This window comes from Micromesistius poutassou (assembly GCF_964030765.1).
Source record: "Micromesistius poutassou genome assembly, chromosome: 18".
Classification (NCBI taxonomy): Eukaryota; Metazoa; Chordata; class Actinopteri; order Gadiformes; family Gadidae; genus Micromesistius; species Micromesistius poutassou.
In genome coordinates, this window is record NC_140288.1 from 14,033,670 (window position 1) to 14,054,952 (window position 21,283).

Sequence of the window (21,283 nt, forward strand, 5' to 3'; positions counted from 1 at the left end):
TGCTCAGCAGAAACCGTTCTCAGGTCAATTTTGTATAAACATAAAAAAGTAATATGGATATAAACTTGCAATTCTTTCTTTTTACGTGTACCATTGAGATGCAAAGTGGAAACTTCTGTCACCGCAGGCTGATAGTAACGCAACGACATTTGCGCTGGTTAGGTACTCTCACACACCGACGGTCGACTTTCGGTAAACTTTCACGCCCCAGCGTTTGGGCTGGGGGGGCGTTTTCAGAAGTCGTCCACGCTGTACTCAAAGGGGTAGTCCTGCGTGGCCGCCTCCTCAAACGACACCCCGTCAAACGGGCTCTCTGTGGACCAGCCGTCCAGCGGGTACCAGGACGTCGTGCTGACGACGCTGCGCTCCGTCGTGGTCGGAGGGCGCGTGGTGGTGGTGGTGGTGGTGGTCCTCCTCCTGCTAGCGCGAGTCGTCGTCGTCGTCGTCGCCGTCTGGCCGCCTCGCATTCTCATGAGGCGCATCTGTCGCATGCGCATCATCCGCCGGCGCCGCAGCCGCTCCAGGTGTTCCGGGGTCCACTTCACCGGTTCTTCTTCTTCTTTAGCGGCCGGCCCGCCGCCGACCGCCGCCTCGTTCGGTCCGGCCGCGTCGACCACCGCGACGCTGGGTTTCTTAGGAGAGGTCACGATCCCCTTCAGGGTCTTGCCCCTCAGGGCCATGATTTGTTGGATGCGGTTCCAGTTGGACTTGACCAGGTTGAAGCTGCAGGAGGTGGCGCTGGACTCGTAGCCCACCATGCAGAGGCGGGTCTGGGGCGAGTAGCCGTCGGCCTTGGCCGTCACCTTGTACTCCCCGGGGTTCAGCAGGCGCCAGTAGTCCCCGGCCGCAGCTGAGACGGTCACATGAGAGGAGGGAGTGGTTAGGGTTAGAGGTGGTCACATGAGAGGAGAGAGTGGTTAGGGTTAGAGGTGGTCACATGAGAGGAGAGAGTGGTTAGGGTTAGAGATGGTCACATGAGAGAGTGGTTAGGGTTAGAGATGGTCACATGAGAGTGGTTAGGGTTAGAGATGGTCACATGAGAGTGGTTAGGGTTAGAGATGGTCACATGAGAGAGGTTAGGGTTAGAGATGGTCACATGAGAGGAGGGAGTGGTTAGGGTTAGAGATGGTCACATGATAGAGAGGTTAGGGTTAGAGATGGTCACATGAGAGGAGGGAGTGGTTAGGGTTAGAGATGGTCACATGAGAGAGTGGTTAGGGTTAGAGATGGTCACATGATAGAGTGGTTAGGGTTAGAGATGGTCACATGAGAGTGGTTAGGGTTAGAGATGGTCACATGAGAGTGGTTAGGGTTAGAGATGGTCACATGAGAGTGGTTAGGGTTAGAGATGGTCACATGAGAGTGGTTAGGGTTAGAGATGGTCACATGAGAGTGGTTAGGGTTAGAGATGGTAGCCATAGAGGAAACAACTACTGGCTGGTGTGCCACAGTTTAGGTGCATTCACTGGGACATGGTGATTGAAGTCGACACGGTTATAACCTCTTTAATTAAATAAGATATCTGCATATATCTGTAGGCATGGACAAGATTTTTGGATCATGAGCGTTCTGGTTTCGGTTTGTCCATTCATTTGAGAGAACAGTGTCACAACTAATGTATATATCGTAACATTCTCCAGTACCTGTTTTGATGTCGTGCTTTATTCCCTCCACGGATATGCTGGCATTAGCCAAGGGCTGGCCCTCCATGTCTCTGACCAGACCCTTAATCCCTCGGTGCACCTGGGGACGGGCAGAGGAGCCTTAGACACCAAGTGGGGATGCTTCACAGTCAAGATGGCAACCAGAGTCTTTGATCCAAAGCCACTTACATTGATTAAATTATTTATATACATATATATACATATACATATATACAAGTCATTTAGAAGGAGGGGCATTTCGCTCAAGAAAGCAGTCAAACATCGCCACTATGAAATCGCTCCCATGCCCCTGTTTTTGCACCTAACTTGCCCACACAAAGTCGTTATAGATTGTGGCAACCCGGGTCCGGCCCAGCGTCCCTGGAAGCAGTCTATCCCCAGATGGCGCTACTGGGGGCATTGGAGCCGGGGGGCAATTAACTAGATGCAGAGCACCTGAGCAACAGGTGGAGAAGCAGGGCTTAAAGGTGCCATGACATGCCACCAGGTGTGGTGTGATTAGCCGTTACAAGCCGTTTTGGAAATCAGCCCCTTAACACATCACAGGTGGGCGTGTCCACCTAGATGCGTGCCTGATAGATGAGAAACATTTGCTCCAGTCCACTGGGTAGGCCGACCGACTGATCTATCCAGCACACATCTAGGTGGACACGCCCACTTCCTGCCCCATATGAGGTCACATGGGGCAGACTTCCAAAACGGCTTGTAACAGCTAATCACACCACACCTGGTGGCGTGTCATGGCACCTTTTAAATAGCCTGCTTCTCCACTCATGCAGGGCTCTCCCAACCCGTGCGGAGAGACCCGTCCTCCCGGTTGACGGGGATTCCACCCGGAGGAATAGGACTGTCGAACCGGGATTTTGGTTATTTTGTAAAAGACTTTAGCCGTTTCTCAATACCAAGTACGCAGACTACGTTCTCGCGGACTTGGAAGTACGTACTTGGCAAGTCCGGACTTTCAAGTACAGACTTCCGAGAACGCGAGTACGCACCTGCAATTGGAACAGCAGCGGACTCGATGATGCATTCTGGGATATTTAACGGTCCCAAGTCCACACGAGTCACCTCCGATGCGTCCTCGGTAGAACGGCCTCATGGAGAACGCATCGAGAACACTTCCGGGTTTTACGACAGTACTCGCGTACTTGGAATTGGAACAGTGCTTGGGGCTACCACTGATGACGTTTATCGAGAACGCAAGTACACGAGAACACACGAGAACGCGAATTGAGAAACGGCTTTTGATTTTGGAATGAACGTGCCTTTTTGGCCTTTGCCCAGCTAAGTCGTGTCCTGTTTGGTTGAGGAGGCGGTTCACTCAAGAAGGCGGGTTGCCACAAGATACAATAACCTTTCTGAAGAGAGGCGTCATTGTCGTCACCTGTTCTATGAAGGACAGCAGCGCTTCACGGTTGCTCTCCCACTCTCTAGAAAGTTCACTCTCGTGAGGAAACTTGTCACAGCCCAGGAAGATGGTGAGCTCAAAGCAGTTGGTGTGCAGGTAGCTGAAGTCGTTCATACCTGCACAGAGAGGGGACATAAATACACACAGGGTTCCTTCTGGCTGACCGGTTATTATGCCTTTTCCTAGCGAGTATATCTTAAATAACTTGGCTCACTTCATGCTGCATTGTTTTTGTCATACATGACCTCCACTAAAACCTACACGTTCAGTTATGTGACAGTACAAATGAAGTACAAATGTGGATGTCTCTGGGGCGATATCTATATTATATTATTTGTGTGACGTTAGGCATGCCCGCCCGGACTCTGTGACACCATCACAAAAAGGAGGGAGGAGCTGAAAGCATCCAAGCGTTCAAGAGTAATCTCCCAAATGTGACAAAGAAACCATTCTATGATCCACAGTTGGATTGGTACTACAGGTGCTTGATGAATCATCCTCTAGTGCAGTGTTTCCCAAACTTTTTTTTCTGGGGACCCATTTTGACAGAGTGTCAAATCATCACGACCCAATTCACAATAGGCCTCATCTATAAATCGTGAGAAGACCTGACCATTTTTACTGCCATTTCCACATTCACCTCATAAATATGATCTTAAACCAGCCATTTCGAAGAGATAAACAAACAGTCGTGTGGTGACCCAGTTAAATTCTCCCTGGTGTGTATCTAACGACACGCTTCAAACCAGCCGTCCACACTGCTGCTGCGTGTGCGTCCGGGGGGGTGTCGTGGGATCCGGACAGAAGCGTACGTTGGGAGTCCCCCCGCCCCCTCCCCAGTCGTCGTACTCACTCCCCACCACGGGCTTCCAGCTGGCGCGGTTGACGATGCCCTGGCCGCCGGTGATGTCGTCGGCGTGGCAGGACCCCCTGTAGCTCTCGGTCATGGTCAGGTGGCTGTGGGCGTAGGACATGGCCAGCCAGCGGAACATGGTGTCGTCGGGCGTCTCCCGCAGCGCGCCCTCGTTCTGCCGCTGGATCCGCGCCCACGTCTCCTCGTTCATCTCCCGCTCCGCGCCGGGCCGCTGGTCGTGCTGGGAGCTCTGGCCGTGGTTCTCCTGGGGGGGGGGAGGACAAGAGGGGGGGGGGGAGGAGGGGGGAGGCATGAAGGGAGAGGGAGTGACCCGAGGGGGGGGCCGCCTCGTAGAGCAGGGCGCCCCCCCCCCCCCCCCCCCCGACATGTGCTGCTATGTCCACCAAGGTCTGTAGAGGGTCCCCCAATCAGGTTTTGTAGTATATTTAATAAATTTGCACCCCCCCCCCCCCCCCCACAATTATAAAATGTCTATGTTATGTTATTGATGTTATTCATGTTAATATGTTATTCACTATGGAGTTGTTGAAAGTTGAAAGTTGAAAGTCAGTTGGAGTTGACTTTCAATTCACTTTGACTTGGCTTTTCATTTAGAATGATTTTTAGTTTACCTGTACATCAACGTTATTGGTTATTCACCATGAAGCTGACCATTTCAATTCACAGGTTAAATTTTTGTACCTCAGGAGGAGTGTGCAAGTGAATACATCAAACGCACGCCTTGACTTGGTCCCACCTTGAGTAACCCTTCATGCTTTGCTGTGGCGGCTCCCAGACTCTGGAACTGCCTCCCCCTACACATCCGGGCAGCCCAGTCGCTAAATGGTTTTAAATCTCAGTTAAAGACCCACCTTTTTTCACTGGCCTTCGATTAGTGTTTCCTTTTTACAAGTGCCAGCAAATAGTGTCCCCTAGTTACCTTTTAAATTCTCTTCTATTTTATCTTATTTTAACTCCTAGAGTCATTGTCTTTTAACCCTTCCTTTTCTTTTCTTTTCTTGCGTTTTTTTTGCCTTAGGTCTTTATCTGCACTTTCTGTGAAGCACTTTGGTTGCGGCTCAGCCACATGTAAACTGTGCTATACAAATAAAATTGACTTGACTTGACTTGACTTCATGTACCCGGTGCGGTGCGGCTGTAGACCGGCCTTACTGATTTGGGGGGCCGCTGCATGTCGAAGGGGTACGCCACCATCTTCTCCCCTCCCTGCAGGTTGGCCCCGAGGACGAAGGGGCTTCGCTCCATCCAGCTCATGATGGCCTTGGTTTCCACGGCAACCTACAGGACAACACTTCCGAATCAGTCACTTCGATCCTTGCACATTGACAACATGCCTACTTTGTAATTTTTCCCAATATATATTTAACGGTTACTCTTATGTTATTTATTTGGCTTTATATGTTCTTTGTTGTATTATATTATATTGTATTGTATTATCAGGCCTAGGGTTTGTTACCGTTTAATGTTATTCTATACTATGAATTATTCTGTACCTCAGTTTTTTGTATTCTGCAGACACATTCGTCCAAAGCGACAGAGTACTTAGATACCCTGCCCCTATCCTTGGAGGGGCAGGGTGGGGTTAGGGCGTCTTGCTCAAGGGTTCCTACACGGGGGCAGTGTGGACATTGAGGGGCAGGGGATCGAACCCTGCAACCCCCCCGCCCTGTGCAGTGAACTTACAGAGCCGTTGAGGAAGTTCTCGGGGACGGGGATGTGATGGTTGGGCACCATGCGGGGCACCCAGCCGCGGTCCTCCGCTCCCCAGAGGACGCTGTTGAGGTCCGGGAAGTTCTGGAAGATGTCATAGCCTTCCTCCGTCCAGTGGCCCAGAGCCCAGTTCCCCATCTCCGAACCCTGGGCCAAGGTTAGGACGAAGGGGAATCGAACAGAGACGATATAGCCATATCAGTTGGTGTCACAAAACTGTGAGTGTATACATTCAATTCCCTAGTAGGAATCAAACCCCTAACCTTTGCACATGTCATGCTCTAGCAGTTTAGTAAAATCAGGACCACTGTGTGGTTTTCTCCCTGGTTGTCTACACATTGATATCCCATTAAAAACATTTAGAAATAACACATAACATTCCATCGCTAATATCTAAAAGTATGTTACGACTGTTTCAGCTTTCACTTGAATTGATCGGATCCTAGATGTTATCGCGTTTCTGAGAATCCCGAGGAAGACAACATCTTGATATATATATCCATTAAAGTCATGTGACCTGTTACCATCTCAAAGGCCAGCTCGTAGGCGTCGGGATTCAGCGAGGGCACCAGGTGTATTCTCACGCTGTCCACCAGGCGGCGCACTCTGGTGTCGTCCTCGTTGTACTTCTTGCACAGGAACTGCATCAGCAGCAGGAGGAGCTCTCGGCCCATCGCCTCGTTGCCATGGAGACCGGCGGTGTAGCGGAATTCTGGTTCACCTGTTGTCAATTACGTTGTGAGCGAATGGGAGGCGCGTTACGGCAGGACACTCGGAGGAGGTTTATGTGGTATTGATTAAGATGGTTTCAACCTGGCGTTGGCAGTGGTGTTCATAATGTAGATCATGGGGATAAATCTATACAGCTGACGCACATCAAATAATAAATAATAATAATAACATCAAAATGGTTCTTTAATGTGGAAGAAAAAATCTGTGTATTGCCTTTCTTACAAGATTGACTTAGGTTTCTGGTGCTGCTTTACAATCCATAGTCAGGAAAACCCTTGCCTTGAGAACCCTTATTGCTCTGGGGACATTGGGGATCGAACCCAGTACCTTTCGGCTGGGAGTCAAACACCCCGTAGCAAATGCACTAACCTGCTCTCAGCCGTCATCTACTAGCAAAACCCATGACCCGCTTTTTAGCGTGGTGTTCGCTAGCCGTTTCAAGCTAGCATTGCTAACTAAACCCAACGGAGAGCGTTCCTTCCTGGCTACCTCGCTCATGCTCCCCGGGGTTGTCCGAGATCTCCATGGCGTACATCTTCAGGCCATGGAAGCTCTTGCCCACGTTGTAGATCCTGGTGATGTTGGGGCATTCCTCGTTGATCACCTTCATCATCTTCATCAGACAAGGAAGAGGAGTGGGACGTTTAGCAGGAGAGAGATTTGTTTTGTTTAGATCTCTTTTTTTATCTTCTTTTTAGATCTTTTTTGCCCCCACCCAGTGATGTGGATGAATACATTCGATCATACAAAGACTTAAATACATCTGTTCATGTCTGTTCATCAGAGCTTCCATCCAACCCCAGCCTGCTTGCTTACTGGTCATTTGTTCTGGGTTTCCACCTGACAGATCTCTTAATATAGTCCTGTATAGTGTTTCAAATGTTCACCCATTATCTGCTACTAGCCAGGGGGACACGTCGTCCTGATCTGTTCTTCTTGTGCACGGCGCTGTTCAGTGTGTGCGCTACGGACAGCTTGATCACAGTTATGGTGCCTTCTATTTGTCCACCCGACTCAATCTGCGAGTCGGATTTCCGAGTTACGAACCGGAAGTTGCAAATAGAACGCCCCCCGAGGTCGTAAAAACGACTCGTCAACTCGTCTGAACTCAGAGGACCCCGAGTTCAGTAACAAAGATGGCTACTCCGAGCATCACATGTAGTAAACATTGTGGTTTTCTACTATTTTAAGCACTTGTGTTTTCGTTGTAACCAAATGAAGTAGTCGTACACATAGCGCTGTATACTGTTACCTATAGGCATGTCGTTACAGTCTTATTATGTGTTAAATACCGCCTATTTTGTAGCTTGTGCCGCTGAAATTGGCTAGAGACGCTCCATGTTGCTATGACAACAATGCCGATTCTTGAGCAGAAAGCAGAGCTCCGACTCGTCTTGTTGTGTGTGCGCCAAATAGAACGAAAAACCCGGGGTCACTCGTTTTACGAGACGGATGTGACGTCACACCCGAGCTGCAAGTCGCGATTACGAGACAAATAGAAGGCACCATTAGCTCCGAGCGCCTGTTTTGCGTGGCCCCCCTTTACTGATTTTCCCCAGCACCCTTCAGACAACTTCGGCACATAAGTGAGTGTGATGGGTGTATCTGTGTGTGTGTGTGTGTGTGTCTGGGTGTGTATCTTGTATACATGTAACACATCAAAACCACAATATCAGCTGTCAATTAGAGGCAAGATGGCTGCCGGGTGAATAAGGCCCACTGTGAGCAACGGCGGCGCCTGCTTTACCCGTCTTCTTGTTCTGTGTGAGCGCGGCTCGGCGTCACTCACCTGTCTCATCTCCTTGTAGTTGTGGTGTCTGAAGTCGAGTGCGTCCGAGGCGTTGACCACGTTCTCCGTCTGGTATCTGTCTGGGGGAAGAAGCAACAATGGCCACCGTGTCAATCTGAGGTTCACTGCTACTGACATGCCATTGTAACAAAGCTTTATTATTATTATTATTAGTAGTAGTAGTAATATTATTATTGTCCTAGGAGCCTACTGTGTTGTTCTGGATGTTTAGCGCCTTCTCGCTTAGTTGGAACAGCGAGGCATCAACACCAGGGTGAGTTTAGGTTAACGTTCTAACGCGGCCATCCAGGCTGAGAATGTAGCTTAGGATTGTAAGGTTTGGATAAAAGCCTCCTCCAAATAGCATCTATTTATTTTGATGTGTTTACATGGTTGTACACATGGCAAAACATATGTATGTCATTTGACAACACGACAACACATTTCACACAGATGCATGAAAGTGTTGAAATTATAAAACAACGTGATGGGCGCCCTTACTATCTATTCACAGCAGGAGGGCAGACCCCCCAGTGGGATTCGAACCCCCCCCAAACTCGATCACCGCCGATGCCATGCTCTGGCGCTCACGGTAAACAGTTGAAAGGCAATGCGCTCATTAACAACCGTCCGTGGGGAGCTTTGTTAGTTGGATGAGTGTAATGGGAGTGACGGGGTGTCTGCGTGGTACTGACTGGGTAGCTGACAGGCCAGGACCTCAGAGCGGAGACACAGGCTGCCGTTCCAGCTCTGAGGAAGGATCCGGATGTAGCGGGACACCACAGGGACGGCAAACTGGGCCAGGACCGGAGTGTCCTTATCCACGTTACCGTAGAACAACTGACAGGGGAGGGAGACACAGGGTCAGGCCTGCTGTGACTGGTCGGCCATTGGAAGACAATTGGTCAGATAGTCTTATATAGTCTTTTTTTATTATATATAGTATAGTTTATATAAAATTTTATATATTTTTATTTTATATAGTCTAGTTATATAAAGCGCAGGTATCAGCCTAAGGACCAGGATGTCTGTGGTCATTGGGGTTCAAACCCAGTAACCTCGTCGGCAAAGAGTCCAAGACACTCCCTCCCTTGCTCACTGACCCATTCGGCGTAGCCGTCATGAAGGACGGTCCAATCGCTGCTGTCGTTGCTGAAGGACACGTAGAAGGACGACACGAAGTCCTCACTGCAAAAAAGAATACAAAATACGAGGAATTAGTAAATCCTTTACAGAAAGGAAAATCTTTCCCCATTTTCGCCTTCCACCCACCATCCACCATCCACAGCGGAGCGGTCACACAGAACACACGCGTCTCACCAGCAGCGCTGTCTCATACTAGAAACTAGCCGAGCCGGGCCGTGCCCCTAAAACATCATGAATCACCCATGAGGGTTTTCTGCAGTGTTTGGCTGTGCGGGCTGAGGGGGGGGTGGGGGGGGGGTGGGTGGGGGGGGTGGGGGGGGGTCCTCTGGGCCTCACCTGGTGTCTGAGTTCCTGCCCTGGGTGATCAGCCCGGTGAACTCCACCTCCCTGCGGGCGTCCAGCTGGAACCAGTGGCTGGTGTCTTCTGGGTCCGCACACCACGCCCCGCCGTACATGTCGTCCTCCTTGTCGGAGCCCTTCAGACGGACACGGAGAAGATCGTCCACCGTCTGAACTGTTTGGCTTTTTATCCACCGCGACTACGTACTTACTGGTTGCATCGTTTAAACAGAAGTCTCTCGATGCAGAAGGGTCTGCGTTCTGCGTCCAGTGCCCCACTTGGCGGGCATGCGTGTTTGTATGAATGCATGTACACAGTGTACACAGTCTTTGTGACTCTGAGCTGTGGTTGAAGTTGCATTGCACATTGCACAAGTGTCGACCTGCTGGATATTGTTACATCGTAGTCAGTCTCTCCTCTCAAAGAACGATGTAGGCCTAATTTCTGAGAACTGTGTGTGTGTGTGTGTGTGTGTGTGTGTCTGTGTGTGTCTGTGCGTGCGTGCATGCGTCTGTGTGTGTGTCGCACGTGCCATGAGTGTGTGTGTGTGTGTGTGTGTGTGTGTGTGTGTGTCTGTGCGTACGTGCATGCGTCTGTGTGTGTGTCGCACGTGCCATGAGTGTGTGTGTGTGTGTGTGTGTGTCTGTGTGTGTGTCGCACGTGCCATGAGAGTGAGTGTGTGTGTGTGTGTGTGTGTGTGTGCGTGTGAGTGTGTGTGCGCGTGTGTGTACCTGCATGTTGAGACGTCCCCTTTGGGCAGCGAAGCCGTGGTGAGACTGAGAGGACGCCAGCAGCTGGTCGTCCTCCACCTGGTGAGACTCCAGACCCAGGGGAGGACACTCTGAGCAGACACACAACCACACCACCGCGGGTCAGAGACACACACACACCGAGAGCACACACCGTCTCAGCACCACAACGTCAACGCAGCCCGAGGTCTCAGCCCTGTTACAGCGTGAGCACAGAGAAGGTAACGCTGCCTCATGTGTCCGGGAAACACAACACTAAGGCACCTTGAAGTCTCAACACACATCCAATTATCAAAATAAATATAAGGATGTAGAGCTAGAGTAGAATAGAAATAGAATAGAGGGGACGGTTCTTTTTTTAAAATTTGGGACTGGAGAATACAACAACAATAGAATAGAATAGAAAGACCCATAAACAGTTCATCAGCGTTGGAGAGGTAGATCATACAGTCTATGATCTGTTTATTCAACATGAAATAACATTATTCACTGTGAAGGCTTTACAGCAAATGTAAAATCATATGTTGTGTGTTCATACATAACCTCTTTTGGGCCAACTCTCTAATTTTCTCTGGCAATACTTGCAAAGTATAACGTAGAAGTTATACGACTGTGTCCGACCGCAGTCTAAAAACCTTAGCCACAATGCATGCAACGAACGCGCGCACACACACACACACACACACACACACACACACACACACACACACACACACACACACAACCCCACACAGACACACACACAACCCCACACAGACAGACAGGCAGTCAGACACAGACCCACACTCCACCATAATAATAATTACCACAGGCACCACTGTAAACAAATGTGTTTCGGCGAACACGCTTGGCCAGTGCAGGGCTTACAAAGACCAGTAAATGTCCTCCTACTTTTTGGCTCCACCGGCTCCAACATCTGCTTCATCCGCTCCTCCTCCTCCGCCTCCCACTTCTTCCTCAGTCGCTCGGCTGCGGGGAGCAGATGGGGAAGGAGTACGTGGGGAATTAACCGTGTTTTCAAACGGACTGCGCCCCCTTAGGCAGCGTGATAATAAAAACCTCTTGAAATAAAAAACCTTATCCACATGTCGGCTCTCCGGCCTGCTCTATAATACCTGTGGCAGCAGATGTGCAGCTCAAAGTAGCCTTACATAACCTGACCCTCTCCTTGACCCACTAACCAGCTCCTTGGCGTATACTAAAGTACTTTAATGACACAGGAGAATAACATGGTGAATTGAGTGTGCTACAGGGGGGATTTATGCAGCTACTATCTTGAGTTGTTAAAGTTTCCCCCCACAGCGATTTTGAGGTGGTTGGGGTGGAATGCAGTTTTTCCGTAACCCTTCACGCAGCCATCCACCTCCATCGTCCATACACACGCACACACACAAACACACACACACCCAGACACACATCCACACACAGATGCAAGTGCACATGCACACACCCACACACACACACACACACACACATGTGCACACACCCACGCACACACACACACACACGTGCTTGCACACACAAACACACCCACCTTCCTTACTCTCACACTTAAGGGAGAGACACATCCAAACAGACTGTCCCTGGTTGTCTCATAATAACAGACTGGAATAACTTAATGGACCACACCACTGAAAGGGGGGGGGGCAGAAAACAAACAAATGTTCTTTTCAGAGACGCAAAGAAAATCAAAGAACCTTCCAGCCGTTTCTCCGCCTTCTCTTTCTGGGCTTTGGCAGCTTCCTCCTCCTGCCTCTTTGCGGCCACTGAGGAAAAATCTGAATCAATCGTCTCGATCATCGCAAGTCAGAGGGATCAGTTATATCCAATGTGCAGTAATGTTTCATCCATGAATGTTTGTGGAAACAAATTATGCAAGTGTCTCCATTAATCTACAAGCATGTCCATCCGTTTACATTTCAGTAACACTGTTATCAGATCAATCATGTGGCCGAGAACCAATTCAAGCACATTTAATATTGGACCAACTACAAATTTAAGCTTGAGTTATTCATAACCAAGTGCTCATGAGCCAATACGACTTGACCACAATAATGAATAGGAAGGAAGAAATAAAACGTACAGTCTGAATATTCATACTCCTCATACCAGGCAATCATAGGTTGTGATGAGGTTACCTCCTCTGGAATAGAAGAACACAGCGCACTTTACATCGCAGACAGACTTGAATGGAACCCATCCTTTCATACAGTGTACACAGGTGTACTGTGGCCTACCTGGGATGTACATGATGACCTCTGTGGTTGTGACTCTCTTTTTAAGATCAGGTTCAACTGGTTCCTCAAATACATCATCTGGAAGGAAATATACATGAATACAACATCTTTAAGATGTCTTACCAGCACGCAGTCTCACTGTGGTAAAAGATGAAGGGTTTCTAGATCTGGAATTATTGTTAATTATGAATTATGAATTGTTTTAGAAAAAAGGGGTGCTTTTTCATTATCCAGTGTGTATTACTCTGTGTATTACTCTTTGCATTGTTCTAAACAGAGAGAGCTGGATTGATAGAGAGATAGATAGATAGATGGATGGATGGATATCTAGCTAGATAACAGCAATATAAAGAACATAGGCCTACATCTTGAATTCCAGTAATCGTTTTCCGTTAGGGTTGGCGCAGTTGGCGGTCGTTGACCGACTGTAGAAAAGAAAAGAAAAGATTAGGCAATGTCGCTTGAAAACCACTGGACTGCTAATCCTTGAAGTGATTCCAGCTCAAAATCTAAGACCGAGTTGTACGTAATCTATTTGGAAGTATCCACCATTTAAACTCATTAGAAGGTTTGAGTGCAATTCAAAATGTCTACTTTCGCAGACTATAAATGACTAATGTTTGAGCCATTGTAAGTCATCTGAAACGTGTTTTGTGTTATTCATCCATTCATCTCACCCAGGTCTGGTGCCGGAGCGGTTTCCTCGGGTGTCACGGGAGGAATCACTGGGGAAACATCACAGCGCATCACTACAGCATCACTGGAGATAACGACGGCATTTCATATCTCTGCTATGTATATCTTCATACATGTTGTACGTAATGTATACCTTCTGAATCCTGAGCATTGTATGAACAGCTCACATAAAAATCCATCCAATGCTTGAGCACGGCACATGACGCCCGACTACAGAATTGAGTCTGCAGGTGGCAGTTCTAAACTGTCAACTGCAAACTGCCAAAACTTCATTCAACAGCCAACGGATATGATGTACAGTGTTGGCGTTTGTTGGCGTTTGTGCAAGCACTTTTATAGGGCAGAAAAGTGTATGGCTAGGCTGTTTGACTCCCAGCCGATAGCTTCTTTATTCAATCCCCAATGTCCGCGCCTATACTAGCACACATTCTTGAGCGAGCCAATTCTAATCGGGTGATTCTAACGCCAACTTTTAATGACAAGTGAAATGATTAAGTGATTTTGACAAAGGCATCTATACTAAAGATAGCCACAAAGTGTTATCTGTTTATCTGGAGATGAACATACCTTGGTCCCAACCCAGTTCGGTAAGAATCCTCCTCTCCTCCTCTTCCTCCAGACTTGGACGCTTGGTGGGTGGGGTCCTGGTCCGCGTGGGCTCCGTGGGTCTGGGTCTCTTGGGGGCTTTGGGTTTCTTGGTGGCCTTGGGAGCCTTGGGGGGTTTCGGTTTCTTGGTGGCCTTGGGGGCTTTTGGTTTCTTGGTGGGCTTCGGTCCTTTCTGCTTCTTGGCTTCTTTCTCCGCAGCCTTCTTTGCCCTGGCTGAGAGAGAGAGAGAGAGAGAGAGAGAGAGAGAGAGAGAGAGAGAGAGAGAGAGAGAGAGAGAGAGAGAGAGACAGAGACAGAGACAGAGACAGAGAGAGGTTAGGGGAGTAAGGGTGGGAGAGAGGCAAATTGGGAGTGTAGGAGAGAAGGGAATTGGGAAAGGGCGATATGGATAAAAAGCATTGGTGGCGCCAAAATAAATCATTTTGGCTTTTGACGTAATAGAAGAGAGAGAGACTCAGAGGGTAGACATTCATTTGTACCCAGAAGAGACAGGATTTGAAAGGAGAAAGAATTTGGCCCACTCCGGTGTGTATTTTGGTGAAGAACCAAACAATTACTCAAACCTGAACTTGGAAGAAATACACCTGGCACATCCACAGACATTTACTTTTGCTATAAACCCAGTTTAGTGCATGGCGAGTATCTGGAGTGTATGAACTGTCTGCTACAACACACGATTGAATGGAAAATCACACACAAAGACAAATGGATACGTTCCAAAGTTTTATAGTCTAAACCCTCTGTTATAAAGAGGCGTCTGACTGCAGCGTAGACATAAGATAAGGATTTTTAGAGTCTTCTGCTACGGGACGTGTACTGTCAACAGCTACTTCCCTGGTGTACTAAAACCTAGCATACCAATAAAACCAAAACATGGGCCTCAATCTTGATCTAACTGCTGTCTCTAACTACATCAAGATCTCCAACATAATTTAAACCTGAAGGCTGGCTGGATGAGCCGTGGGATTTGCTTGGAAATGTACCAGCTCATTTGTTAAGGCTCACCCTTGAACAAGAGAGCAAAGCACCGCGGGGATAATTAACAAGATTAACGGGAGATGATTCCAGATGTGTATTGGTTCCCCCATCAGGGGCTGAAGAAGAGTCTGCAGGCTCAGTAAAAAAGCCAGCGCTGTGGAGTAGTATTAAGGAGGACTATGTGGTCTCACGTCTCTGTTTTTGAGCAGAGTGAGGTTTTTTTCCAGGGGGTGCGCTGACCTCAGAGCCAGCCTCTTAATGCTGCCTTCTCTTGTAAACCCTGTCTCCTGAGTGTGGGGATTGGGGGGGGGGCGGGGGGGGAGTGGAAATGTTTCTGTTGTGAGTCATTATTTCATCAACGCTCCTCTACTCTTTTTTTTCTTCCCCCCCCCCCCCGTAACAAACTGCCTTCCTCAGTCGGTTTGAAGGAAAAACATGTTGTAGAGAGAGCGTGTCATGGTGGTGGTGAAGGTGGTGAAGATGATAGAGGTGGCGGTGATGGAGGCGGCGGTAATGGAGGCGGTGGTGATGGAGGTGGTGGTGGTGGTGGAGGTGGTGGTGGTGGTGGAGGTGGTGGGGGGGTAATGGGATAATTAAGGTGGAGGTGGTGGTGTTGGCGGTGGAAGTGGAGGACGTAGTCTGGCTGCTATTTAAGTTGAAGGAATCAGCATAGCAGACTCCAACATCGCTGAGTCATTACACATCTCTATCATCACTGAGTCATTACACATCTCTATCTCCCTTCACTTTTCAGACAGCATATATATGTGTTCAATAACATGGTAAACATATGTCACTCTATAAGTGGACTACACTTTGACTCGGGCTTCTGAGTTTATTGTTTCAATGGAGGTTTTGTGACTCTCTGGGGTGAGGAAGATGGAGGACGGGCGTTGAATAACACTTGGGGTGGTTTCTGTATTCAAACCAAATGTTCATCGGCGACTAGAGGTCACCTTTCCTGCTCCTCTTTACTTTATTGGCTGTCTGCCTACTAAGAGTTAAAAAAAACATTCCTTGTTTCATTCATATAGACATTCCATACACACACGCACGCACGCACGCACGCACGCACGCACGCACGCACACACGCACACGCACACGCACACACGCACACACACGCACACACGCACACACGCACACACACACACACACACACACACACACACGCACACACATCCCGGGGAAGTCGGTTTATCTTCACTTACCTGCCTCTATTTCCTCTGGTGTCTTCTTCTTTTTCGGTTTTGCTTTATCCTTTCCTGTCGCCTCTACGGGTTCATCTGCCATCTCAGCATCCCGTCCCACTATTAGGCTCTTTCTGGACACGGTAAGTGCACGGATATCTCCCCTGGAAAATCCGTCTTCATGCACATCTTTGTCGGCACGGGCCAAAGTCAAGAACAAGACGAGGCTGACACAAACAAACAGTAAAACAGCCCTCATCTGTGCAATGTGAACCCCCCGATGTTTATCGATCAACCGGCAAACAGACGTTGCAAAATGAACTTGTTATAGAAAAGCTGAGGTTACAATGGACCCCTTACTGAGGACATCAAAAAAGACCCCCCCTAAAAAAACACAAAAGATCCTGCTGCGTAACAGCTCTACAAACTCAAACTTTTGCACAATCGCATTGAACCGAAACCTCAAGAATGATGAGTTGAATGCAGTTTATCTTCATCCAGATGTTGGGCAAAAAGATGCGACAGTGTAAGAGAGCATCTCCGGTCTCCTGTAGGTTATATTTGGCAGTGGTGGGTCTAATGAAACAGCTTTTTCACATTGCCCAGCTTCACACACGTTTTCGAGTCTTGTTCTCTCCCCCGCTGCTCGCGTTCACTCAAACTCCCCGAGTCAAATCCACGCTCCTTCAAGGCCCTTCACCCCCTCTCGCCATCAGCTCTACACGCAGGGGGCGGGGATTGGGGGGGGGCGGGGCGGGGCTTGGGGGGACCCACGTGACATTCCACAGATCAAGGGAGAAGGGAGAAGGAAAGAAGGAAAAACTAAAGAAAAAACTGTCCAACAATGAAATAAAGCTAAATATTCACAGAAAAGGAAAGAAACACAGAAAGAAACAAAGGAGAGGAAGGTATAAGAAACGGAAATAAAGAACGATAAAGAAATAGAGTTCAAGAAGGAAAGAAGGAATTCGAGAGAGAAGATTAGAATGACAGAGGTAAAGATTATCAATAGTTTCCCTTAATCCATCTCATTAATGACCTTCCTGTCAAAAGGAAGATGTGGGCCTGGGCTATAAAGATGCTGCTTCTTGGCCATCGATCGGACACCACATCCCCTTAATTATAGGACTCAGACAGATGTTATTGTTATTCTGTTAGTCATTCCATTCTCCTTCATCATGCACTTACTCGAAAGATCCTTCTCCATGTCTCATATTCATCTTTATTTGATATTAATTATATCATTGTTGTTTTGGTTGTGTGGTTTTCATTTTAAATGTTTGACATTTCTAACTTTTATATATAGGCCTACTTTGTAAATATAACATTAGGCTGGCTCTACATCAATTATTATGTCAATAGTTTACTTGAGTGAACGTTTAGTCATTGCAGAATTATTAATTAACAGCAAGTGAGCCGGCCTCTTCAGAGTTTAATTCGAACTTATTTAAGTCCATAAGGGTGATGGAAACCGAGCGAGAGGGAGAGACAAAGGGACATTCGATAGAAGGAGAAGAAAGACAGGATCATGTCTGAGCACATGTTATCTGGTCCAGCTGCATAACATGCACCCTGCTATGCGTCTGTTCCTCATGTGGGCCGCAGACACAACATTCGCTGACGGGAAGAAGATGACCAAATGTGAATATTGATGATTTAGTTATTAATTCTGTTTAGTCAGTGTCTGCATTTCATTAAGGCTTATGTAGGACTATTGTAAACAGAGCGTGGTAAATATTATTCAAAGGAAAGAGGAAATAGACAAACACACATTTGGTCTTAATTTATGCTTTAATTTAACAAAATACTGCAGTTTTTGGACAGAGAAAATATTTATATAAAAATAACTTATTTGTTTACGGGTTTAACATCAAGAATATTTAACATTTCTTTAAAATTTGTAAACGACTCAAGTAAAGAGTTGCAACCCGCCGCAACACTGGCATATTATTAAATAGTATATAGGTCAATCAGACAGGCCTCATACATTAAGAAAAAATAAAGAAGGATGGTGGGATTTCAGTCAAGCGTAAGTGTGATATGGCGTCCAATACACCGGAGGAAGGAAGGGGATTTGCGAACGCGGTTGGCAATGCAACTGTGTGGGCCTGCAGGGCGCGTACACCGTGGGGCGGAACGGGGAGGGGGTCCCGTAGTGCTGATGGAGCAGGTGCTCCTCCACCGCGAGACGGAGGCGCTCCTCCTCCTCCACAGGTGGTCTCCCCTCGCGCTCCTTCTTCCACTTGGTGCGTCGGTTCTGGAACCAGATCTTCACCTGGGTCTCGGAGAGCCGCAGGGCCGAGGCGATGGCGTGGCGGTCGAGCACGGACAGGTAGTGGGAGCTCTGGAAGCTGCACTCCAAGAGTCGGAGCTGGTCCACGGTGAACGCGGTGCGGATCCGCCTGCTCCTGCCTCTGGGACTGGGGGGTGGACGGGGAGCCCTCGAGGGGGGGGGGCTCCCGGGACAGTGCTCTGTGCTGGAGCTGTCATCGGAGTCGGGGCACGGCGTCTCACTCGATGGTTCGCGATCCGGATTTACTAAAATAGTTAGAAATTAAAAGTTTTAAACATTGGGGGAAAAAAAAGGGAAACTAGCTCAAACAACATTGACATCTGGCATAGATCAATATGCATTAAAGTGTTTTTTAAGTTTGCATTGGGCACGCTTGGTTTCGTCAATTAGCCTATAGGTGCAGGCATAATAGAGGCCCAATGCAAAAATAATGATGCATAAATCTGTGCAAAAATAAGCCTACGTTACCTGTATTCCTTCCAACTTCGCTTTGTGAAACGATCCTCACATCTAGTTTCCTTGTGAATTTGGTCGGGTCCAAAATATCGATGACAGAAAATGTGATTTTGCTGCGCGTCAACTGGTCTTGCTGTTGCATTTTAGCGCGTGGGCCCCTTCACCGCGAGAGCTAACTGCACGCGCATCCCCGGCTGGCGGCTTTTATACGCTCCGCGTCCCGCACGCGCCGCTAACGCATACCATTTACGATTCATTCGAAATGTTACGCGAATCATGCGCGAAACAAAGGCGCATGCCTTTTTTCGAATGTTAAAGTTACGCGCTCCCGTGTCCGTGGAACCCCCCGCGAGGACCCTTCAACATGATAATGCGCGCGCTCAGCCGGGGACACACTTAACTTGTCATTTATTGCCGGGCATCTGGTTAAAGTGTTCCCTTTTCTTTAAAGGCCGTGTTCTTCATTGTCATTTCCCTTGTCATTATTTGCAAACGTGAGATTTTACGGTAGTGCGGACACGTGAACACGAGTTGTGATGCTAATTGATCTACTCCTGTAAAGTCCAACGCGCCCCCCGTCCCGCGTGGATAGCGCCGTTTGTCCTGTAATGCAACGGCCATACAAAGCACTTAGGTTTAATTGGAACCCCGTCTTAGATGTTTAGAACATGCTACAGTTGCTAAGAGGATTATTACACGTTCTATCATAGGTCTTAAACACCGTGGTTTCAGTTAACAATTATTAAGCTAACATTAAACAACAAGGGCATCAACAAAAAAACGCTGTTACTCGTAAACGCAGGCACATTCATTTTTTTAAATCTTAGCACTTTTTACACTCTTGACACTTTTTCTCTCTGTAAAAAAAGAGAAAACATTGTTTTTATTTTATGTTACAGAAATGTAATTGCATTGCTTCCAATTAACCCATGGTGGTCAATTCGACCTATACATGAAATGGGCAGCTGTCCACGGATCAGTGCTTGTCAAGGACTAGACATTAGATTTAATGCAAATAAAGAATAAACACACATTGTTATAAACACAGAATTGTTTCTGAGTATATTCACACTACGTGTTTAATAAAAAAAAGACTATGTTGTCACAATGTGTGTCACGACAGCGTTGCAGGTTATCATTGACCAAACACATTGCTCATGGCAGGAATTTGCATGTGGTGGTGGTGTTTGTGTGGGGGTGGTTGTGGTGATGAATGTGGTGGTGGTGGTGGTGTTAGTGTGGGGGTGGTTGTGGTGATGAATGTGGTGGTGGTGGTGGTGGTGGTGGTGTTTGTGAGGGGGTGGTTGTGGTGATGAATGTGGTGGTGGTGGTGGTGGTGGTGTTTGTGTGGGGGTGGTTGTGGTGATGAATGTGGTGGTGGTGGTGGTGGTGTTAGTGTGGGGGTGGTTGTGGTGATGAATGTGCTGGTGTGGTGGTGGTGGTGGTGGTGGTGATGAATGTGGTGGTGTGGTGGTGGTGGTGGTGGTGGTGATGAATGTGGTGGTGTGGTGGTGGTGGTGGTGGTGTTAGTGTGGGGGTGGTTGTGGTGATGTATGTGGTGGTGGTGGTGGTGGTGGTGGTGTTAGTGTGGGGGTGGTTGTGGTGATGTATGTGGTGGTGGTGGTGGTGGTGGTGGTGTTTGTGTGGGGGTGGTTGTGGTGATGAATGTGGTGGTGGTGGTGGTGGTGGTGGTGTTAGTGTGGGGGTGGTTGTGGTGATGAATGTGCTGGTGTGGTGGTGCAGGGTGTCCCTGAACAGAGCCATGGTGGTGGAGGGAGGTTCGGGCAGGCAGCTGTCACAGACTACCTAGGGAGCGACTGGTATTGAAATGGCAAGTGGAGCCGGCCCACTGGGACAATTAGCAGATGTCCCCCAGTAGGCCTGACCCTCGCTGACCCAGCTCTTTGTTCGCCAGCACACGTGGAAATAAAGTTAGATCATCGACTAGTTGGAGAGGGAAGTTTACAAATGATGTCTGAATGTCTGAGTGTCTATTTGGCACGACAGAACGCACCAGGTGATGGAGCATGTTTTGGATAATGTTGAAATATTATTTTTTTATATGTAGAAATGTAACTGGGGCAGGGTCCTTCAGAGCCTTACTAAAGCCTAACCCAGTCAGGTGTATGTGCGTGTGTGTCCAAGTGAGTGTGTGTTTGTGTGTGTGTGTGTGTGTGTGTGTGTGTGTGTGTGTGTGTGTGTGTGTGTGTGTGTGTGTGTGTGTGTGTGTGTGTGTGTGTGTGCGTGCGCCGGTGTTGGTACATGTGGGGCTTTCTCAGTTGTAGCCGACTAAAAAAAAAACCGACCCATGCCTTTTTCCGAAGCCAAACATGGATTTTATCCGTATTTTAAATGCATTAACGATTTCTCTCGAGCATACAGCCCGCAACCAATACACATCCTTAAAGATATGTTAAT

At 48.1% G+C, this 21,283-nt stretch overlaps 1 protein-coding gene across 2 annotated transcripts; it reads right to left on the minus strand.

Moving 5' to 3' along the window:
- Positions 1-86: 86 nt before the first annotated feature.
- aebp1a (AE binding protein 1a) lies at positions 87-16,762 on the minus strand. 2 transcript variants are annotated; one of them, XM_084483151.1, is made up of 21 exons: positions 16,138-16,762; positions 13,913-14,164; positions 13,327-13,374; positions 13,015-13,074; positions 12,650-12,727; positions 12,496-12,555; positions 12,110-12,178; positions 11,304-11,381; positions 10,395-10,504; positions 9,660-9,799; positions 9,281-9,365; positions 8,873-9,017; positions 8,178-8,257; positions 6,878-7,001; positions 6,181-6,377; positions 5,630-5,740; positions 5,099-5,224; positions 3,926-4,190; positions 3,049-3,188; positions 1,644-1,743; positions 87-850 (listed from the first exon to the last, which is right to left on the minus strand). In XM_084483151.1, exons 1-21 carry the CDS (start codon positions 16,373-16,375, stop codon positions 234-236), a joined length of 3,123 nt encoding a protein of 1,040 aa, XP_084339277.1. In that variant the 5' UTR covers positions 16,376-16,762; the 3' UTR covers positions 87-233. The 2 variants fall into 2 exon arrangements, with proteins under 2 accessions (XP_084339277.1, XP_084339276.1); XM_084483150.1 differs by having other exon boundaries at positions 88-850; positions 5,630-5,803.
- Positions 16,763-21,283: the final 4,521 nt, after the last annotated feature.

Bases quoted from the DNA above. Each gene is read 5' to 3' on its own strand.
- aebp1a (XM_084483150.1), bottom strand. From the start codon at position 16,375: ATGAGGGCTGTTTTACTGTTTGTTTGTGTCAGCCTCGTCTTGTTCTTG. The intron at 11,382-12,109 runs GTTCTTTGATTT...TGCTCCCCGCAG, and splicing joins GGCGGAGAAACGGCTGGAAG to CCGAGCGACTGAGGAAGAAG. The intron at 6,378-6,877 runs GTAGCCAGGAAG...AATTGACAACAG, and splicing joins CCCCGGGGAGCATGAGCGAG to GTGAACCAGAATTCCGCTAC.